Source organism: Heterodontus francisci, chromosome 9, assembly GCF_036365525.1.
Source record: "Heterodontus francisci isolate sHetFra1 chromosome 9, sHetFra1.hap1, whole genome shotgun sequence".
Taxonomy (NCBI): domain Eukaryota; kingdom Metazoa; phylum Chordata; class Chondrichthyes; order Heterodontiformes; family Heterodontidae; genus Heterodontus; species Heterodontus francisci.
The window spans coordinates 80,277,225-80,297,821 of NC_090379.1; the positions used below are offsets into that span (position 1 = coordinate 80,277,225).

A 20,597-nucleotide genomic window follows, 5' to 3' on the forward strand; every position below is an offset into this window, starting at 1 on the left:
TATAGTCTATTTAACATAGTAAAGTGTCCTAAAGCACTTCACAGGATTGATATCAGACAAAATGGGACAGTGAGCCACATAGGAGAAATTGCAACAGGGTGACCAAAATCTTGGTCAAAGTGATTGATTTTTAAGGAATGTCTGAAAGGAATAGCGAGCAGTCGAGGTGGGGAGTTTTAGGGAGGAAGCTTAGGGTATAGACGGCTGAAATCATGGCCACCAATGATAGGGTGAAGGAAATAAGGGATGCATAAAAGGCCAGAATTTGAGGAAGAATGAGTACTTGGAGGGTTGTGGGGCTTGCAGGAGTTTACGGATAGGCAGGGGCAAGGCTATGGAATGATTTGAAAATAAGGAAGATCAATTCAAATTTCAGGTGTTGCTGGACCGGGAGTCAATGTAGGTCAGTGAGCACAGGAGTGATGTCAAACTTTATTTTTATTCCAGGGGATTTGAGGAATTTCAGTCGTATTCTGGGCGTCAAATGGCTTGGTTCAATCCAGTTTCCGTGAAACAAAATTCACTATTGCTTTACAAAACTTAATACAACACCCAAGGGGATATTCTGTGACATCTCATGTTGGATGCTCTAAATTGGATGCAAGTAGCTGAGATTTGTATGCAAGGACTGTATGCTTTTACGTAATTCACTGAAGTAGAAGAACATTTACTGTTGGTCTGTATTTTTGGATCGAAATTAATACAAACAAGTATTTATAAAAAGGCATTAACATTTGACCCTCATTGTTTACCTGATCTCTTTTGGGCATGTAGCAGTTTTATGTTTGTAGGGGTCTAAAGGCGTGCTCTGTCTGATTAGGATAAATGACAATTTGACAGTATATGACACTACTTCATAACACATTTTGTGTGTCTCGGGGTCCAATATATAACCATGTGTTTTGAAGGTTGAGTGAGATTATCAGGAAGTGAAATCTGAAAGGTCATCTATCTGAAATGTTAACTCTGTTTCTCTCTTCACAGATGCTGCCTGGCCTGAGTGTTTCCAGCATTTTCTGTTTTTATTTCAGATTTCCAGCATCCACAGTGTTTTACTTTTGTAGTAGTATAATGTTTCTCTTTGTTCATATGGGCGTGGTGGTTTCTGGATCTCTGTCAGATGTGTTTATAGTGATGAGAAGCATAACTTTTTTTTTCCTTTCCCCTCGTTAAACAGTGCTGAGATAGTTGCACAGGTGCAGGCCGATCTCTGTCTTGCCCAAGTGACTCTTCATCGCAATGTAGATTGGAAGTCTGATGGGTATTTGATTGTAAACAAAAAGCTGCAGATGCTGGAAATGCATCTTGAAATAAAATGCTGTGAGCTACCTACGATTGCTTAATTGTTTTTTTGGTTATAAAATGTTTAATGAGAAAAGGTATCTGCTAGTAAGTAGATTGGGTATTTCACAGCCCTTTACTGAGCATCAATAATTCAATTTTTGTTTTCCACTTTCACTTCATTTTCTGTTGATTTCTGTTCCTAGCTCCGTGGTGATTAGTTATAATGCTAGCCTTTGACACTGCTGTTCATATGTTAGTCCGTTTCCAGCAATAATAGCAACTTGTATTTATATAGCGCCTTCAATTTAGTAAAATGTCCCAAGGAGCTTCACCGGAGTGTTATCAAACAAAACTTGACACCAAGCCACAAGGGGACATTGGGACATATGTTCAAAAGCTTGGACAAAGAGGTAGCTTTTATGGAGAGTGTTAAAGGAAGAAAGAGAGGTTTAGGGAGGGAATTCCAGAGCTTGGGGCCCAGGCAGCTAAATGCACAGCCACCAGTGATTGAGGAATTAGAATCAGGGATGTGCAAGAGGCCAGAATTAGAGGAGCACCGAGATCTTGGAGGTTGTAGGGCTGGAGGAGGTTAGAGATAAGGAGGAGCGAGGTCATAGAGGGATTTGAAAACAAGGATGAAAATTTTAAAATCGAAGTGTTGGCGAACCGGGAGCCCATGTAGGTCAGCGAGCACAAGGGCGATGACTTAACGGGGCTTGGTATGAGTTAGGATGAGGTTAAGTTTATTTAGATTGGAAGACGGGAGACTAACCAGGAGAGCATTGGAATCGTCAAGTTCAGATGTAACAAAAAGGCATGGGTGAGGGATTCAGTAGCAAATAAGCTGAAGTGTAGGCAGAGTTGGGCATTGTTCTAGAGGTGGAAGTAGCTGATCTTGGTGATGGAGTGGCTATGTTGCCATAAACTCATCTCGGGGACAAATATGGCACCAAGGTTGCAAAGAGTCTGACATATTGTGCCACCCTAACAAAGGCGTGACCCATTAACCCCCAAAGGCTAGAATGGATTCTCAAGTTGAAGTAATTTTACAAAGCTTTTTCCTTTTGGTTGTTATGTGCACTGTCGTTATGCTGCAGTTTTTGTGGAATTCTACAACCTATGATTTCAGATGCTTCTCAAGTGCTCGATGCTCTATTTACCTTATTTACTTTTATTTACAGCACAGATGCTTAAGTGAAGATGTTGTGTTTTAACCCTTAAAGTCTCAAATTTGAGATGATTGAACAAAAAGATCATTTTTTTTGTCTTGTATGGTGCTGCTGCAGTTGAGAATAGATAATGGGTGAGGTGTGAAGTTTCAAAAAGTGTTGGTGTTAAAACCATGCTGCAGTCTATGTATCAAATTATTCCTGTTTGCAGCTGAAGTTTGTGTTTAACTTTCATTATTGGTAGAATACAAATTAAGAGCTATTGCTCTACTGTCATTCTCTTACATTTGTTGGAGTATGCTTTTTGTTTTCCTGAGGGATCAGAACCTGATATATAAATTACCCCACAAATTTATACTAAATTGGGCTTTAATCTTTTGCAGAATTTACTGTCTTGTTTAGCATTTCTTTCCCCTCAATTTTCACATCTCCTATTCTGATGTCATTTACATAACAGGCATCTGCAAAAGTGTTCTTTTACAGATGTGGCCTGTAATTTATACTTGCTTTGGTTGTAGATTCCTGATTAGTCTTCTAATCATTTTAGAAGCAGGTACAATATTCTGAGATTTCTTGGGTGGAATATCCGAGATAGAATGTGGCCTGATATTTTGGTCAGCAGCAGCGTACCTTTCATTAATGTAGGATCGTGTAAAGGTCCCTCTCCTCCAGCCGATAATGAAATTGCAGTAAAGGCAAAGTGCTTTCAGCAGAATAAAATTGCTTTTCTCTCCCTCCTTCATGATGAATTAATTATTAAGTGATCAGAAATATTCTCTTTGGTCATGGTATTGTAGTGCCAAAGTACACAATCACATTTGTGTTCAAGGCTGTTGTCTGGTTACAGATGCAGGTATTCTGACCTTTAACACTAATATTGAAAAGATAATATCAGAATGACAGATGCAGTACTGCATTTTCCTGGCAGAGGGTGAGATCACTGTAGTGTGTGATTATTAATTTGGATGCCAGGGATCTTTCGAGTATGCATAATTGTGCTGTCTCCTGGCTGAACATATACGTTTTGAACTGCCAGGACTGCAAGTAATTACATGAAGATTTTGCTATTGTTACAAGTGTTTCCATTTTTTTGTTAAATTTTTTTGAGGACTTTGGTTTTAAAACTGAAATGGATTCCATAGATGCTGGAACTTTGTGCTTTTAAAAAAAAAGGTCACCAGAAGGTCTTTTGGACTAAGCTTGTGAACAACAGTTACTGGAAGAATTAAGGAGTGCTAAAAACAAGCCCTTACTAGAAGTTACCTGTCTTCAGATAATTACCCAGCAGGGTTTTTTTTGGACTTGGGGAAAGATGTTTACGAAGAAGTGACCGGTCAAGATTCATAGGGGTCAGGAGGCTTGACTCTTGTGACATTGTCCAAAAGTGAAACCAAAAACAGTAAGTTGGGGGTGTGGACAGTGTTACAAAGACAGTTTGTGAAAGATTACCAAGGGAGCAAACCCCGTGTGTGTGTGTTAAAAAGGGAACTTTCATATTTCAAGCTGTGTTTATACTTTGCTTAGTTTATTATAAAACAAGTCTTAACCAGTAACAGATAATTTGCTTAATAAAGAAACCTGATTTATTCGGGGATAAGGAGTAGAGTATATGATTGACCGTATCGGTAACTGGGAAAAGGATACCGGGAGAAAGCGGGAACAGGTTGCTGAGTTTGGATGATCAGCCATGATCATATTGAATGGTGGAGCAGGCTCGAAGGGCCGAATGGCCTACTTCTCCTATTTTTCTAAGTTTCTATATGTTGTGACCGTGGAGAAGTGGAACTAGAAAAGACAGTGCACTCCTCCCGCCTCTGTCATAACACGATACCCCTTTCCTCTGCACACTGTACCTTTTGCTGGAACCCTACAAGGCATTAGTGAGACCGCACCTGGAGTATTGCATACAGTTTTGGTCCCCTTACTTGAGGATGGATGTAGTTGCACTGGAGGCAGTTCAGAGGAGGTTCACTAAATTCATTCCAAGGATGAGGGGTTTGTCTTATGAAGAGAGATTGCGCAGTTTAGGCCTTTACACTCTCGAGTTTAGAAGATTGAGAGAAGATCTAATTGAGGTAAATAAGATGATTAAGGGGATTGACAAAGTAGCTGTAGAGAGGATGTTTCCTCTTGTGGGACAATCTAGAATGAGAGGTCATAGTTTTAGGATAAGGGGTCACAGATTTTAAACAGAGATGAGGAGAAATTACTTCTCTTAAAGGGTCGTGAATCTGTGGAATTCACTACCCCAGAGTGTGGTGGATGCTGGGACATTGAGTAAATTTAAGGAGATGAACAGATTTTTAATTAGTAAAGGGTTGACAGGTTATGGAGAATGGGCAGGAAAGTGGAGTTGAAGCCGAGATGAGATCAGCCATGATCGTATTGAATGGCGGAGCAGGCTCGAGGGGCTGAATTGCCTACTCCTGCTCCTAGTTCTTATGACATTTCCTCTGGATAGTCGCTGTGGGATTCTTCTGCAATGCTGCAGCTACTACTGTGGAACTTTTTTAATGTTGCCCTAGTTGAATTCTGCCGATGTATTTTAGATTTTCCCAGATTCAAACTCATTTTTGGGACAAGCGTGATGCTCTTTGAACAAATGTATGCCCTTCCTACTGTGTGTTTTCCAACCTGGTATGACCAAGCTGATGTCTCGCCTTCTGCAACAGTGGAAGTAAACTTCAGGGTTTCAGCTGTGAACCTGGTGAAATGCAACTTCAAAATAATGAGACCTGGCGCATCAGTTTTGGCAGGAAGTATTTATAAGAGGCATGGCATCCTGTCACTGTCATCCACTGGAGGAGTGGTGTTTTTGTTTTATATTGTAAGATTAGCTCAAAAATCTTCTTTATCAAAGTGGGTGTGTTTATGTTGCAGCTTTGGTTCAGCAATGAAGTCTAACCATATGGCCTCCTAATTGCAAAGCAATCTCAGGTAGCCACCTGCAGGTTCATGATCATTTTTTCTTTCATAAAAAATGAATAACTTGCGTTTTCATTAATGCATTCACCACTTACAAAGGGTGTACAATGGCAGAGTAAATGTGCATCTTGTTTAGGGTATAATGCACATACTGTCTTGTTGGTTTCAGTGGGGGAAAAACTGTTCCTGGAAGACAGATTAAATTTTTTTTATTCATTCATGGGATGTGGGCGTTGCTGGCCAGGGCAGCATTTATTGCCCATCCCTAATTGCCCTTGAGAAGGTGGTGGTGAGATGCCTTCTTGAACCGCTACAGTCCATGTGAGGTAGGTACACCCACAGTGCTGTTAAGAAGGGAGTTCCAGGATTTTGACCCAGTGACAGTGAAGGAATGGCGATATAGTTCCAAGTCAGGATGGTGTGAGACTTGGAGGGGAATGTGCAGGTGATGGTGTTCCCATGCATTTTCTGCCCTTGTCCTTCTAGTTGGTAGAGGTCGCGGGCTTGGAAGGTGCTGTCTGAGGAGCCTTTGGTGCATTGCTGCAGTGCATCTTGTAGATGGTACACACTGCTGCCACTGAGTGTCGGTGGTGGAGGGAGTGAATGTTTGTAGATGGGGTGCCCATCAAGCGGGCTGCTTTGTCCTGGATCATGTCAAGCTACTTGAGTGTTGTTGAAGCTGCACCCATCCAGCCAAGTGGAGAGTATTCCATCACACTCCTGACTTGTGCCTTGTAGATGGTGGCCAGGCTTTGGGGAGTCCAGAGGTAAGTTACTCACCACAGGATTCCTAGCCTCTGACCTGCTCTTGTAGCCACGGTATTTACATGGCTACTCCAGTTCAGTTTCTGGTCAATGGTAGCCCCTAGGATGTTGATAGTGGGGGTTTCAGCGATGGTAATGCTGTTGAATGTCAAGGGGAGATTGTTAGATTCTCTCTTGTTGGAGATGGTCATTGCCTGGCATTTGTGTGGCGTGAATGTTGTCACTTATCAGCCCAAGCCTGGATATTGTCCAGGTGTTGCTGCATTTCTACACTGACTGCTTCATTATCTGAGGAGTCACGAATGGTGCTGAACATTTTGCAGTCATCAGCGAACATCCCCACTTCTGACCTTATGATTGAAGGAAAGTCATTGATGAAGCAGCTGAAGATGGTTGGGCCTAGGACACTACCCTGAGGAACTCCTGGAGCTCAGATGATTGACCTCCAGCAACCACAGCCATCTTCCTTTGCGCTAGGTATGACTCCAGCCGGCGGTGGGTGTTCCCCCGATTCCCATTGACTTCAGTTTTGCTAGGGCTGCTTGATGCCATACTCTGTCAAATGCTGCCTTGATGTCAAGGGCAGTCACTCTCACCTCACCTCTGGAGTTCAGCTCTTTTGCCCATGTTTGAACCAAGGCTGTAATGAGGTCAGGAGCTGAGTGGCCCTGGCGGAACCCAAACTGAGCATCACTGAACAGGTTATTAACCAGAAAATGTCGCTTGATGGCACTGTTGATGATACCTTCCATCACTTTACTGATGATTGAGAGTAGGCTGATGGGATGGTAATTGGCCGGGTTGGACTTGTCATGCTTTTTGTGCACAGGACATACCTGGGCAATTTTCCACATTGCCGGGTAAATGCCAGTGTTGTAGTTATACTGGAACAGCTTGGTTAGTGGCGCGGCACGTTCTGGAGCACAGGTCTTCAGTACTATTGCTGGAATATTGTCAGGGCCCATTGCTTTTGCAGTATCCAGTGCCTTCAATCGTTTCTTGATATCACGCGGAGTGAATCGAATTGGCTGAAGTCTGGCATCTGTGATGCTGGGGACTTCAGGAGGAGGACGAGATGGATCATCAACTCGGCACTTCTGGCTGAAGATTGTTGCAAATGCTTCAGTCTTATCTTTCGCACTGATGTGCTGGGCTCCCCCATCATCGAGGATGGGGATATTTGTGGAGCCACCTCCTCCAGTTAGTTGTTTAATTGTCCACCGCCATTCATGACTGGATGTGGCAGGACTGCAGAGCTTAGATCTGATCCATTGGTTATGGGATCGCTTAGCTCTCTGTCGCATGCTGCTTACGCAGTTTGGCGCACAGATAGTCCTGTGTTGTCGCTTCACCAGATTGACACCTCATTTTGAAGTATGCCTGGTGCTGCTCCTGTCAGGTCCTCCTGCACTCTTCATTGAACCAAGGTTGCTCTCCTGTCTTGATGGTAATAGTACAGTGGAGGATATGTTGGGCCATGAGGTTACAGATTGTGGTTGAGTACAGTGCTGCTGCTGATGGCTCACAGCGCCTCATGGATGCCCAGTTGTGCATTGCTAGATCTGTTCGAAATCTATCCCATTTAGCACGATGGTAGTGCCACACAACACGATGGAAGGTATCCTCCGTGTGAAGACGGGACTTCGTCTCCACAAGGACTGTGCGGTGGTCACTGCTCCCAATACTGCCATGGACAGATACCAATCTGCCTGCTGCAGATGCGAGGACGAGGTCAAGTATGTTTTCCCCTCTTGGTTCCCTCACCACCTGCCGCATACCCAGTCTAGCAGATATGTCCGTTAGGGCTCGGTCAGTAGTGGTGCTACCGAGCCACTCTTGGTGATGGATATTGAAGTCCCCCACCCAGAGTACATTTTGTGCCCTTGCCACCCTCAGTGCTTCCTCCAAGTGGTGTTCAACATGGAGGAGTACTGAGTCATCAGCTGAGGGAGAGCGGTAGGTGGTAATCAGTAGGAGGGTTCCTTGTCCATGTTTTGATATGATGCCATGAGACTTCATGGGGTCCAGAGTCGATGTTGAGGACTCCCAGGACAACTTCCTCCCTACTGTATACCACTGTGCCACCACCTCTGGTGGGTATGTCCTGCCGATGGGACATGACATACCCGGGGATGGTGATGGCAGTGTCTGGGACATTGTCTGTCAGGTATGATTCCATGAGAATGACTGTCAGGCTGTTGTTTGACTAGTCTGTGGGACAGCTCTTCCAACTTTGGCACAAGCCCCCAGATGTTAGTAAGGAGGACTTTGCAGTGTCGACAGGGTTGGGTTTGCCGTTGTCGTTTCCGGTGCCTAGGTCGATGCCGGGTGGTCCGTCCGGTTTCATTCCTTTTTTATTGACTTTGTAGCGGTTAGATACAACTGAGTGGCTTGCTAGGCCATTTCAGAGGGCATGTAAGAGTCAACCACATTGCTGTGGGTCTGGAGTCACATGTAGGCCAGAGCAGGTAAGGACAGCAGATTTCCTTCCCTGAAGGGCATTAGTGAACCAGATGGGTTTTTACAACAATCGACAATGGTTTCATGGCCATCATTAGACTAACTTTTAATTCCAGATTTATTAATTGAATTCAAATTCCACCTTCTGCTGTAGTGGGATTTGAACCCATGTCCCCAGAACAATACCCTGGGTCTCTGGGTTACTAGTCCAGTGACAATACCACTACATCACTGCCTCCCCATTGTCACCTGATAGAATTGAAATAAGATGTTTAGATAACTCATTGGATTTAAGGCATTCCCAATTGGGAATTTAGCTTTCTTTGCCTTGGGTGTTCTGTGAAAAAAGTGATAGTGGATTGTTCATTCCTGTCTCCTCTGGCTGCTAAATTGGATTTCATTGTTTGTTTGAAACTACAGGTCGGTTTAACATCAGGGAAAAAATTAACAAGCGCTTGGAGGGGTTTGAGTTATTAAGGAGAGCCATATGTCTTTGTATAAGGCAGATTGTGTATGACTAATCAAATTGAATTTTTTGAGAAGGTTGATTAAAGGAATGCTTTGGATATTGTCTATATGAATTTTAAAGAAGCATTTGACAAAGTGTCACATAAAAGGCTGGTTAACAAAATCAAGATTCAGGAAATAGGAGGGTCTAGTGTCAGCTTGGATAAAAATATTGGCTTACGGACAGAAAACATAGAGTCATGATAAATGATTGTTTTTCAGACTGGAGGATGGTAATGGTGTTCCCCAAGGGTCAGTGCTTGGGCCACTAATTACTTGGATACTGGAATACAGAGTCAAATTTCAAAATTTGTCAATAATACTAAAATTAGAGGTGTGGCAAAGTGTGAGGATGATACCAATTCACTGCAACAGGGCATAGATGGACTAGCAGAATGGACAGACAACTGGCAGATGGAATTTAATAGAAAAGTGTGAAGTGATGCACAACGGATAGGGAGAGGCAATATAAACTTAATGGCACAGTCCTGGAGTGTGTAGGGATAGAGGAACCTGGGGGTTCACATACATGATCTTTGAAGGTGGCCAGACATATTGAGAGAGAAGTTAGCAAAGCATTTGGGATCTTGGGCTTCATAAGAGGTATTGAGTGCAAAAGCAGGGAAGTTATGCTGTACCTTTTATAAAGCGCTAGTTAAGCTACAACTAGAGTATTGTGTCCAGTTCTGGTGGTCACACTTTAGGAAGGATGTCTAGGTCCTTGAGAGGGTTGTTACTACCAGGTGAGAAAGGGGTCTAGAGGGTCCTTCTCAGCCTTTGCCTGGTTTGACCGTAACAGGGTTTAATGTTTAAAAACACTATTTTAGCTTACCCTCAGTAAATCCTTGTTCACAGCTTTCCAATTGCAAGGCAGATAAATCAAAGGTTTTCTTGGATTTAAACAAGAAAGGTGGAAGTTTTTAAGCTTAAATTCTAATTCAGTTAACAACTATGAATACGCGACACGACCATGCTAGCATGCATATGCAATAAAAACATGCAGATAGAGACAGAAGTAGAAAGAATGAAGGGGAAAAGTTTTAGGCAATAGCTGGTTTCTATTTACGGTCTTTTGAGTTCGATGTGGAGTCTTTGGTTGCCGGTAAGTCTTGCCATTTTGTTGGGGCCCAGTGCAAGCTTTAAAACTTGTTTCGCTGTAGGACACTTTTCTCTTGAGGTTTAAGTGACTTCAGTGGATCTGGAGATTACTTCCAAGTTCAGTTGCAATCTGCAGTCTGACCCAAGTGTCCCGTGAGCAGTTCAAAACCAGACCTGGGCCAGTAGGTTAGTCATGTGACTCACTGCTTAAACAAACTCGAGTGTTCGTGGATTTCAAAGCTCTCTGTGGGGTGTGCGGGGAGGGGGTGGTGGTGTCGTGCTCTCTTACCCCGACAAGATGTGGATCACTATTACCCAGACCAATCTGTTAATTGAATCAGTGAGCAGTTCCCATTGTCTTTTCCTAGGCGACTGTCTCTTAGAATGCAAATTTTTTTCCAGCCACTGCTGATCTCTTTAAACAAGTCATCTCCACTCCAGCAACAGTTTAAAATTAATGTTCATGTGATGAAATTAATATGCCTCATTCTTGGCAGGTGGGGGGCCTTCATGATAGGATGCATTTACTAGAATGGTTCCAAGGATGAAGGATTTAAGCCACAAGGTTAGGTTGGAGATACTGGGGTTGTTCTCTTTGGATCAAAGGAGTTTGAGTAGAGATTTCATAGAGGTGTACAAGATTATGACACATTTTGGTAAGCTGGACATAGAAAAGCTGTTCTCATTAGCTGACCATACAAGAACTAGGGGACACAGATTTAAGGTTTTGGGCAAGAAATGTAGGGGGGTGGATGTGGGAAAGAACATTTTTTTATGCAGCGAGTCGTGGTAACCTGGAACTCGCTGCCTACAAGGTTAGTGGAAGCAGAGACGATCAATGATTTCAAAAGGAAATTTGATGTGCACTTGAGGGAAATAAACTTGCAGGGCTACAGGGATGGAGTAGGGGAATGAAACTGACTGAATTGCTCTAGAGTGCTGGCATGGACTCGATGGGTTGAATGGCCTCCTCCTGTGCTGTTATTACTCTATGACTACACTCCCCCTGCTAGCTGCTGTATCAAATATCACTCCACAGCAGCCTTTTACTTGCAGACTCTTTCACTTCCTCATGTATTGGGCCCAATTTTAACGTTCTCAAAACCCATTCACGGAGATGAAATCAAGCCCCTTGTCTTGAAGGCAGATCGATAGTCAAATGAGGTGCTAAGCTCATGACTGAGCCCTTTTCCCTTGTCCAGTATAACACACTTTCCCCCTCTGTCCATTCATATGTGTGCTTTAGTGTCTCTACAGGTTCTGAACATCCCCAACTCCCCCTTTGCCGTAAGCGCTCTCTTTTTTTCTTCTCTTCTGCTGCCAAGCACTCCAGCTCAAAAATATTCATCATTTACAGTTTCTACACTCCAGTCCAATGCATCTGGTCCATGTGACCCATCGGCAGTTTCTTGATCTCCTTCCCCCTCTACCTCTGGTCACTCAATTATATTTTTGGCCTCCTTGGCAATTTCCTTTCATCTGATGCTCTCGCTGTCCCTGTCAAAACTGTCATCCTCAACTGCTCATAAATCCCACCATTTACTCATCCACTGTCACAACTATTGTCCGATTTTGTAACCTTCTCTTTTAGGTCCTCGAGCTTTTTCTTGTCTCTTAGCTCCATGCCATCCCTTCCAGAAGTACCATGTAGAACAACAGGGTACAATATTCTTGGTGTTGATAAATTCCTTATTGTCTGTTTAGGAATGGTGAATCATTGGTCAATTTTCCTCTTGGGTGTTCAGTCGGACACACATGATCCACTCTTGCCTTTTTACATGCCTCAGCTTGCTATCTATAATTATGGAAACTGTTGGCAATGGAAAGTAGCTTACTTGCAGGAACCAGGAAAATGAGTCCCTTGTGCTAGCCAGATCAGATTTTGGGTCCCTTGTTTTAGATAAGTGGTATCTAAAGTATTGCGTGTCTGTTATTATGAGTACTCTTTCAGGTGTAAAATTAACTTTCGAATGGCACCAACACCTGTTCACGTGTTGCCTTTTGTAGCGTTGAGAAATCAAGCTGCTGTTGAAGATCTTGGCAGAAATTGATATTCTTTTACTACTGCTGTCAATTTTTCAATGGTTTTATATAAGTTGAATACAGTTGTGCTCATCCAATAGATAATGGAATTAAAATCTTCAGCCTTGATGACCTTGTTTCCTTAGATGGCTGTTTGAAATACAGCATTGTTGAACACACTTGAGATTGTTCACCAAAACTTGCTTGGAGGCAAAAAAAAGAATGAGCTAAAATAGCATTTGGCATTAGTTTTGGAGTCCAAGCTGTAAACTGAAAATATTTTAATAAACGGTAACCTGATTCTCTGCACCATGACACCCTTGAGCATGTAATATCAAAGAGCCAGTAGAATGACATTTTGTTATACTTGAATATTGTTACTGAGAGTAGAACAGTTGATTCAAAGAACTTGATTGAGTTATGCAGTTTTGCACTGTCTGAGAAGTTAGGCTCTGCTTCAGAACATGCAATGAATGTTACTGGGAAAACTCAGCTTGGTTTTTGTTCCAATTTTATTCCCTCCTGAAACTTTCTGGAATATGGTTCCAAGGACATTGGATGCCTTGCAGTAGTACCTTTCCCTAAGTAGCTTTTTCATTATATTAGCTTAAATGTTGCCTGTTACAGTGTCAGGCATCATAACTGTGCCTAAACCTATCCTCCTAAAACTATGAATGTGTACTTTTGATTAGTGGCTGTCTATCACATGTTTTATGTTGTACTTCCATCCATGGCTTGTCATTACATCAGATATTATCTGGATTACTTTGAGGTCAAATATTGATGTTCCACAATTTAAGAAAAACACTGTGTAGGATATGGCACACTCTCTGAAGCAGCATGAATTGTGGCCATTTGTTTTAGAAATTAACATCTTGGTTTTGAGTAGTTACTGTAATTGCATTTCAGCTTTATATTTTTCAGCCCGAGTTCCCGTGTTGACCACATGGATTTCACAATTACCAGTGGTACAGGCACTCTATAATCATACATTTTCTATAGTCATTTATTCTTCATACACTTTCTGTAGTCATGTATTTTTAAATGCCAACCATATAGATGTATACTTTGTTACTTTAAAGCAAAATTGAGATTATTAGACTGCATTTTACAGCCAATTAAATGCTTTCGTTGAAACGTAGTCACTATTGCACTATAGAAAATCTGGCAGTCAATTTTCCCATGGCAAAGTCCCACAAACAGCAATAAGGTAAATGACACAAACTCAGGATGTCCCAAAGTGCTATGTTAGTTTAGTCATGGCTCAATTGATAGCACTCTTGCCTCTGAGTCAGAAATTTGTGGGTTCAAGTCCTGTTCCAGATATTTGAGCACAAAAATCGAGACTGATGCTTCAGTGCAGTGCCAAGGGAATGCTGTATTGTCAGGTGCTGTCTTTCGGATGAGATGTTAAATCGAGGCCCAGTCGTCTTTGTCAGGTGAATGTAAAAGAAGCAATGGCACTATTTTGAAGAGAAGGGGAGTCATCCCTGCTGTTCTTGCCAACATTTATCCCTCAATCAACATAACTTTTATTTTTTAAAAACCTGGTCATTATCACATGGCTGGTCATGGAGCTCGTGTGTAAAATTGACTGCCTTGTTTCCTACATTACAGCAGCCACTACGCTTCAAAAGTACTTCACTGGCTGTAAAGTGCTTTGGGAAGTCCTTAGGTTGTGAAATGTGCTAGAAAAATGCAATTTCATTCTATATGAAACATTTATTGTGTTGTAGGGGTAACAGCTCCTATATTGTGCACAATAAGGTCCCACAAATAACAATGAAATAAATGACAATCTGCATTTTGTTGGTTGAGGAACAAATATTGGCCAGGATACTGGGAGAAGCCCCTGCTCTTTAAATGATGTCATGTGATCTTTTATGTCCACCTGAGAGAATAGATGGGGCCTCAGTTTAACTTTAGTGGACAGTGCAGTACGTCATGCGCATCCGCGATGCATTGCTCAAGTCATGCAGTGGGGCTTGAACCCATGACCTTCTGACTCGCCTGATACTGTGGGTTTATACTGCAGCATTATTTTTTTTGTAATTTACCAAGTTACTAGGAAATACATGATGCTACAAGTAGTTATTTCCTGTGCAAAAAAACATACTGCCCAGTTTTCACTCTTGCAGCTCAAAAAACTTAGAGTATAATCTTACAATGTGTGTGAGAGAACTGGGTGGGTTTTTTAAAATGAATTTTTGGGAGGGTGAAGGAGATTTTATTTTGTTGACTTATGCTCACTGGGATTGGGGCTGAACCTACAAGCAGTGCCTATTCAAATTTTCCTTTGACCGCAGATTATGGACAGTTTTCTGTGAGGTGTGGCCTGTTTTTCTTTTCATGGTCCTGTTTGGATGGTGTTTTGGTCTCTTAGTACAGCTGCCGTGCACAGTGCATCCACCAGCTAGTCTGTTCTCATACTGTGAGCCATTGTTAATAAATCCAAATCTATATTAACACCTTGTGGCTCATACATAATCCTTCCCAGTGTTTTTGCCTGATGGTGATGAAAGTATGCTAAACGTTTGTATAGTTTGGAAAAAAAAAAATTCTAGAATGAGATGTGAATCCTTTTTGGTTAGATTATGTTCCATATATTCAAGTAAACTTACTATGACTCCTGTGCTATTACTTTGGATCTGATTTAAATGATGTGCAGTGCTAAATTACTTTCTTTTTCCTTTAGGTACATTGAGTAAGCTGCCTTCCCATCTCCCAATCCATGATGAGTGCCAAATCTGCCATCAGCAAGCAGATTTTTGCTCCACACGATGAGAGAATGCTTGCAGCAGTCCAAGTCAAGCGAAGAACCAAAAAAAAGATTCCATTTCTCGCAACAGGAGGTCAGGGGGAATATTTGACCTACATCTGCCTGTCAGGTAGTCAAGTTTGACGGTTGTTTTGTTTTCATCTGACTACTTAATTAATTGTCATCGATTGCTGCAAGAGATGAAGTGGTGCATGCTAAAAGAAAATTAGGCAAGCAAACAAAGCATTCATTCGTCTTTAACTTGGGAGAAAATAAAGATTATACTACATTTGTACAGTAAATTATGTAAGTTTGAGGAAGGTGCATTCTGCATTCAGTTATTCATGTTTTGGAATGAAAGTTATGTTACAGTAATACTGCTTCTTGAAGAAATTATGTTGCAGCACTTTGTATTTTACGCACAACTGTGCTTTCAATTGCTTCATATTGATGGTTTCAGTTTGTGCAGTGGCGTGTTTGTGTTTCAGTTTGTTCTCACGCACCATCTAGTGATCAGCTCTAGAACAACAGAGGTTTGTGTTAACTATGATGGGACTCATTATACAGGAAGTGAACTAAAGGACAAGAGGCAGTATGGCAGTGTTATGGTACTGGATTAGCAACTTAGAGGCTGCAAGTTCATATTGCTCCATAGTAAATTGTGCAATTGAGTTCAATGAATTTGGTCATTATGGCTTCAGAAGAGAAAACCAATTCACCATGAAAGCTGCCTCTTGTTTACATAAAAAATGGTTTAGGAATGTCCTTTATGGAAGGGGATCTGTGATCCCTACTGGATCTGGTTTATGGCCTTGTCTGGCCTTGCACGTATTTCCGGTTCCACACAATGTGGTTTACTCTTACTGTCCTCAGATAGTCAATGCATGCTGTATGTTTGCTCAAGAGCAAGTGTATAAAAATGAAATTGTCACGCACATCGGAGGTGCAATGATACAGCATTCACGGAGCAACTCTGAAGAGTTATGAAAAAATAGACTTTGTCTCCTAAAAAATGAACCTTTAGTTTAGAAAAAGTGAATGATGGTCCAAAGTGGCTCCCAAAGGAAAGGTGATTAACCTTTTGTGTATTCATACAGTCTGACAAGTACAAAGGACAAATATTCAAAGCCAAAAGGTGTTGATGAAACCGACCATGCACCTATCCTAAAAACATTCTAGAATTGAATGCCGCCTTCTAAGACAAGGGAGGTGCGAAGTAGCCAGATCTTGGGCCATTGTACGACCATGGGAAAGAATCCAGAATGTCTCCTAACAGGAGGCGAGAAGTGACAGCTTTACATTTTTTTAAAGAAAAAGACAGCCAGAATGAGAGATTGACCCAGAAGGTAATGCTACTTGTAACTGCTGGCATTCCAGCAAGCCAGAAAGTACATTCCCTGTTGGAAAATCCGACATCTATATCATACAACAGAGAGCTAGAAGTGACTCACCATCTTCAACAGAACCTTCAATCAAGAGAGAAATGTTCAGTCATCTCAGGCCTACAACCCACTATAACTTGGGTCAAGTGAATTCAACAGGTTTATTATAAGCCGCCTTCTCCTTCACCGCCCCCCCCCCCCCCCCCCAAAAAAAACCCCCACCTCCTTTCCCTTCTTTGTTTGTGTGTGTGTACACGAGCACACGCAAATGCATGAGTGAATGCACTTGTGACAATTTCGGGATAAGGCATATTGATCAATAAGCAGTTGACCTGTTTTTTTTCAAAGACTACAAGAAAACTTGTTGCTGTCTGTTTATTTGAAAAATAAAACACCAATGGGCTAAACTCTCAATACAAATACACTTGCTGCAGTCAGATGGGGAGTTGAACAGTGGGAACCACCTATGTCACCCCGTGTGGCTGTAGCAAATTGGGGGCTTGAAGCCAGGATCTGAACTGTCAGACAATCGAGAGATTTGGAAAACGAGAGGAAAATTAACCTCTTAAAATTGTGGAAAAATAAACAAACAAGTTTTCTTGTATTCTGTTTTTTTCTCTACATGCTAAAAACAAGGGAGATGGCCACATTTAATGCTAAGGAATTTGTCGAGCAGGGAGAGATATCCCATGATAAGTTTTTAAAAAGAAATTAAGTGTTGAAGATTTTAAAAGCTTAGTTACAGAGGTGGGAAACACTTTCAGACAAAAAGCAAAGAAACCTGAACAGGTGAAAAGTCTAGCCAACCACTTTGAACTTACCCCTGAACTAGAAGAAAGAAGCCCAGAATCCGAGTCTGAAAAAATAACTTCAGCCGGAACCCAGTTGTAGATGAAAAGGGAAGAAATGCAGTTTCAGCTTCAGAAGGAAAAAGAGGAAAAAGTTTCAGGAGAGAGAGGATAGAGAGATGTGAAGAGAGGAAGCAGCCAGAAAGTTTGTGTTGCAGCGACTGCAAACCCAAAATGAGAATGCTGCCAGCCACTCAAATCTTTTCCCCAATTCAGAGCAAAACTTTGTGCTGAGACACTCAAGACTAGTGCCAAAATTTAATGAGGAGGAGGTTGAGTCCTATTTTCTCATTTGAGAAAACAGCTACCAGGCTAAAATGGCCAAAATAGTTCTGGACTCTTACAAGACGAGTTTGTGGGTAGGGCCCGTGAAGCTTTTTCCCTGTTATCAGAAGAAAGTTCCTCTGATTATGAACAAACACAACTGCAATTCTAAATGCATATAAGCTGGTACTGGAAGCATATAGACAGAAATTCCGACACACTCGGAGAAGACCCACACAGACTTTTCTTGAATTGGAAAGAATCAAACATATGGCTTTTGATTGCTGGGTATGATCTCTCAAGCTAGAACCCTGATGAAAATTTGAGAGAAATAATGTTGCTGGAAGAGTTTAAAAATAGCACCCAAGTAGCATAAAAACTCACTGCAAAGAGCAAAGGGTCACAAGAGTAAGGGAAGTCGCACAAATGGCCGACGACTATGAATTAATACGTGAATCCTTAACTCCGAATAAATTTGGGTCTAGTAACTCTAAGTTAGGGAGAGATAGCAGGGATGCAGAGGAAGCAGAAATGGGCTTGAGAGAAAATGAGTGCTACTCAACCTTCCTTCAGTCATGTAGGGATTTTGTTCTTAAAATTGCCAACCCTTTTAAGGATCTCTACCTTAATGCAGCAATCAGGAGATTGCGCAAAAATATTTTTCACTTCAGCTGATGCAGTCTGGCATACAGAGCAGGTGTATTATGCGGTGACCTCAGTACAGTGTGTGATGTTTTAATCTCCAGTGATTTCTAGAAGTGGACATAGGCCAAAAGCAGCTGTGATACGCCCAAACAGTATTCAGTTAATATGCATCAGCCGCAACTCTGAGAGGCCCAATGTCTACATGTAGAAATCAGTTGGAATTCAACAACTTTCATTTATACAAGAGCTTTACAATAGTAAAATGTCCCAAACTGTTTCACAGGAGTATTATCAAATAGAATTTGACACCAAGCCCCATAAGGAACTATTAGACAGGCTTGGTAAAGGAGATAAGTTTTAAACAGCGTCTTAAAGGAAGAAAGATGGGGACTTTGCATCATACGCAGCGCTGGGATCACTTGGTCCAACTCCTTGGTCAAAGCGGGGCAATATTTGTGGCTTTTGTTCCTGAACATCCCCTCCTAGATGTTTGGGAGCCTCTGCAGTAGAGCATGAATTTCTGCCACAAAGAGGACTTCCCTTCACCACCTTGCTGGATAATAAAAATTGGGAATTAATCAGGCATCCAGTTCTGGGCGCTGAACTTTAGGAAAGACATGAGGGCATTGGAGAGAGTACAGAAAAGATTCACGAGAATGGTTCCAGGGATGAGGAATTTCAGTTATGAAGATAGATTGGAGAAGTTAGGACTGTTTTCCTTGGAGAAGAGAAGGCTGAGAGGTGATTTGATAGAGGTATTCAAAATCATGAGAGGTCTGGACAGAAGAGATAAAGAGAAACTGTTCCCACTTGTGAAAGGATCAAGAACGAGAGGGCACAGATTTCAAGTATTTGGTAAGAGCAGCAAAAGTCACATGAGGAAAAACTTTTTCACGCAACGAGTGGTTAAGGTCTGGAATGCGCTGCCTGAGAACATGGTGGAGGTAGGTTCAGATGAAGTATTCAAAAGGGAATTAGACTGTTATATGAAAAGGAAGAATGTGCAGGGTTACGGGGAGAAGGCAGCAGAATGGAACTGATGGAGTTGCTCTTTCGGAGCGCCAATGTGGACACGATGGGCTAAATGGCCTCCTCCTGCACCGTAGCAGTTCTGAGGTTCTTCCTGTATCTGGTCTGGCATTGAGCTTTAAATTTCCGGTTGGTCTACTTAGATTATGTAATTAAGCCTATAGCACATGCAAATAAGATCCATATTTTCTATTTTGAAATATTTATGAAAAAATGCTAGTTTGATTTAGTGATGTATTGGATCAAAAGACCATGGTCTGCTCTTTACCATCAATGCTTCGTCGGCACCAATTTCTACCAGGTGCTGGACATCTGGATAACTGCTGCCCACCATCCTGGAACAAGAACTCTCAGACTGTGGACAAGAGTCAGTTTTAGTTGGTTTATGTTAATCATGACTTGCGGAGAAATTGATAAGAATAATAGTGCAGTTAATGGGTGTTTGACAATTGACCAGTACAATCAGGGAGAACTGTAATTTACCATGTATCTATATTAATCAGCTGATTTTAATTTCAGCAGTCCGGAATCTGAATCTGTTCGAGGAAACTTGCTCAAGTACATCCCAAAGTTCTATGTGGTTATTTGCAGCTGGGTCTGATGTAGAACAAAAGTAAAATTTTGCTAAGGCAGAATTTAGCAATATTTACTGCATCAGTGCCTTCAGAACTTGAAGTTCTTTGTTTTGAATTAAGCTGCCATTTGAGCAGTAAATTATGCAGGATAGTTTCTGTCATTGGCTCATGCCCAATGGGAATTGGATTTATACAGTATAAGCTTTTCTTTGGTTAAATATAACACCATAAAAACATGGGGCTTTTTGATCAATGTGCATTGTTTGTATTTTATAGTGGTGTACTCCCAAAAAGAAAACATCAGTGCAAGGTATTAATGTGATTTTAGTTTTAATACGCAGCTAAGACATGATTGAAATATTCACCTTTTTAACCTCCAACTCTCACTCCACTGCCAAATCCTACTTGAAAATATTGACTCCTTCCTGACTTAGTTTCTCAGGCATTGGTTACTCTTCACCTTACCCAAATATTGATGCTGGTGTGCATTGGCATGCTGTTCGACTGGGATGAGATTTAAGCTGGCCTGCTACTCACCACGCCCAACATTAACACGCACTTCCAGGATAGGTCACTGAAGGTGATCTGGAATGAAAACCATGGCTGGTTTTAGGGGTAGTGATATTCCCTTGGGCAAAGCCACCATTATCAGTTGGAAAACAGTGGTTGAAAAGACCCCCCCCCCCCCTCATTAAACTGGTGGCCGAGATGGGGAGAAGGACACCATTAATGGAGACTGTGCACCATGTGGTCTATGAGAGGGGCAAATGGGATGGAAGGAAAGAGACTTGCCAGTCTCTAGACCTGTGGCAAGGTTTCAAACTATGTTGGGATTTGATAGTTTGATAAGAGGATAACTGGATTCT

At 41.8% G+C, this 20,597-nt stretch overlaps 1 protein-coding gene across 6 annotated transcripts in view; it reads left to right on the plus strand.

Annotated features, from left to right (window-relative positions):
* Positions 1-20,597, plus strand: part of stxbp6 (syntaxin binding protein 6 (amisyn)) — a 324,378-nt gene that overhangs the window by 25,965 nt on the left and 277,816 nt on the right. For 5 of the 6 annotated variants that reach the window (XM_068038355.1, XM_068038354.1, XM_068038356.1 and 2 more), the window contains one exon: positions 14,926-15,118. In XM_068038355.1, the coding sequence (XP_067894456.1) occupies positions 14,962-15,118 (157 nt within the window). In that variant the 5' untranslated portion in view covers positions 14,926-14,961. Of the gene's footprint in view, positions 1-14,925; positions 15,119-20,597 lie in introns of those variants that run through there. The other variant, XM_068038361.1, reaches the window with a different exon arrangement.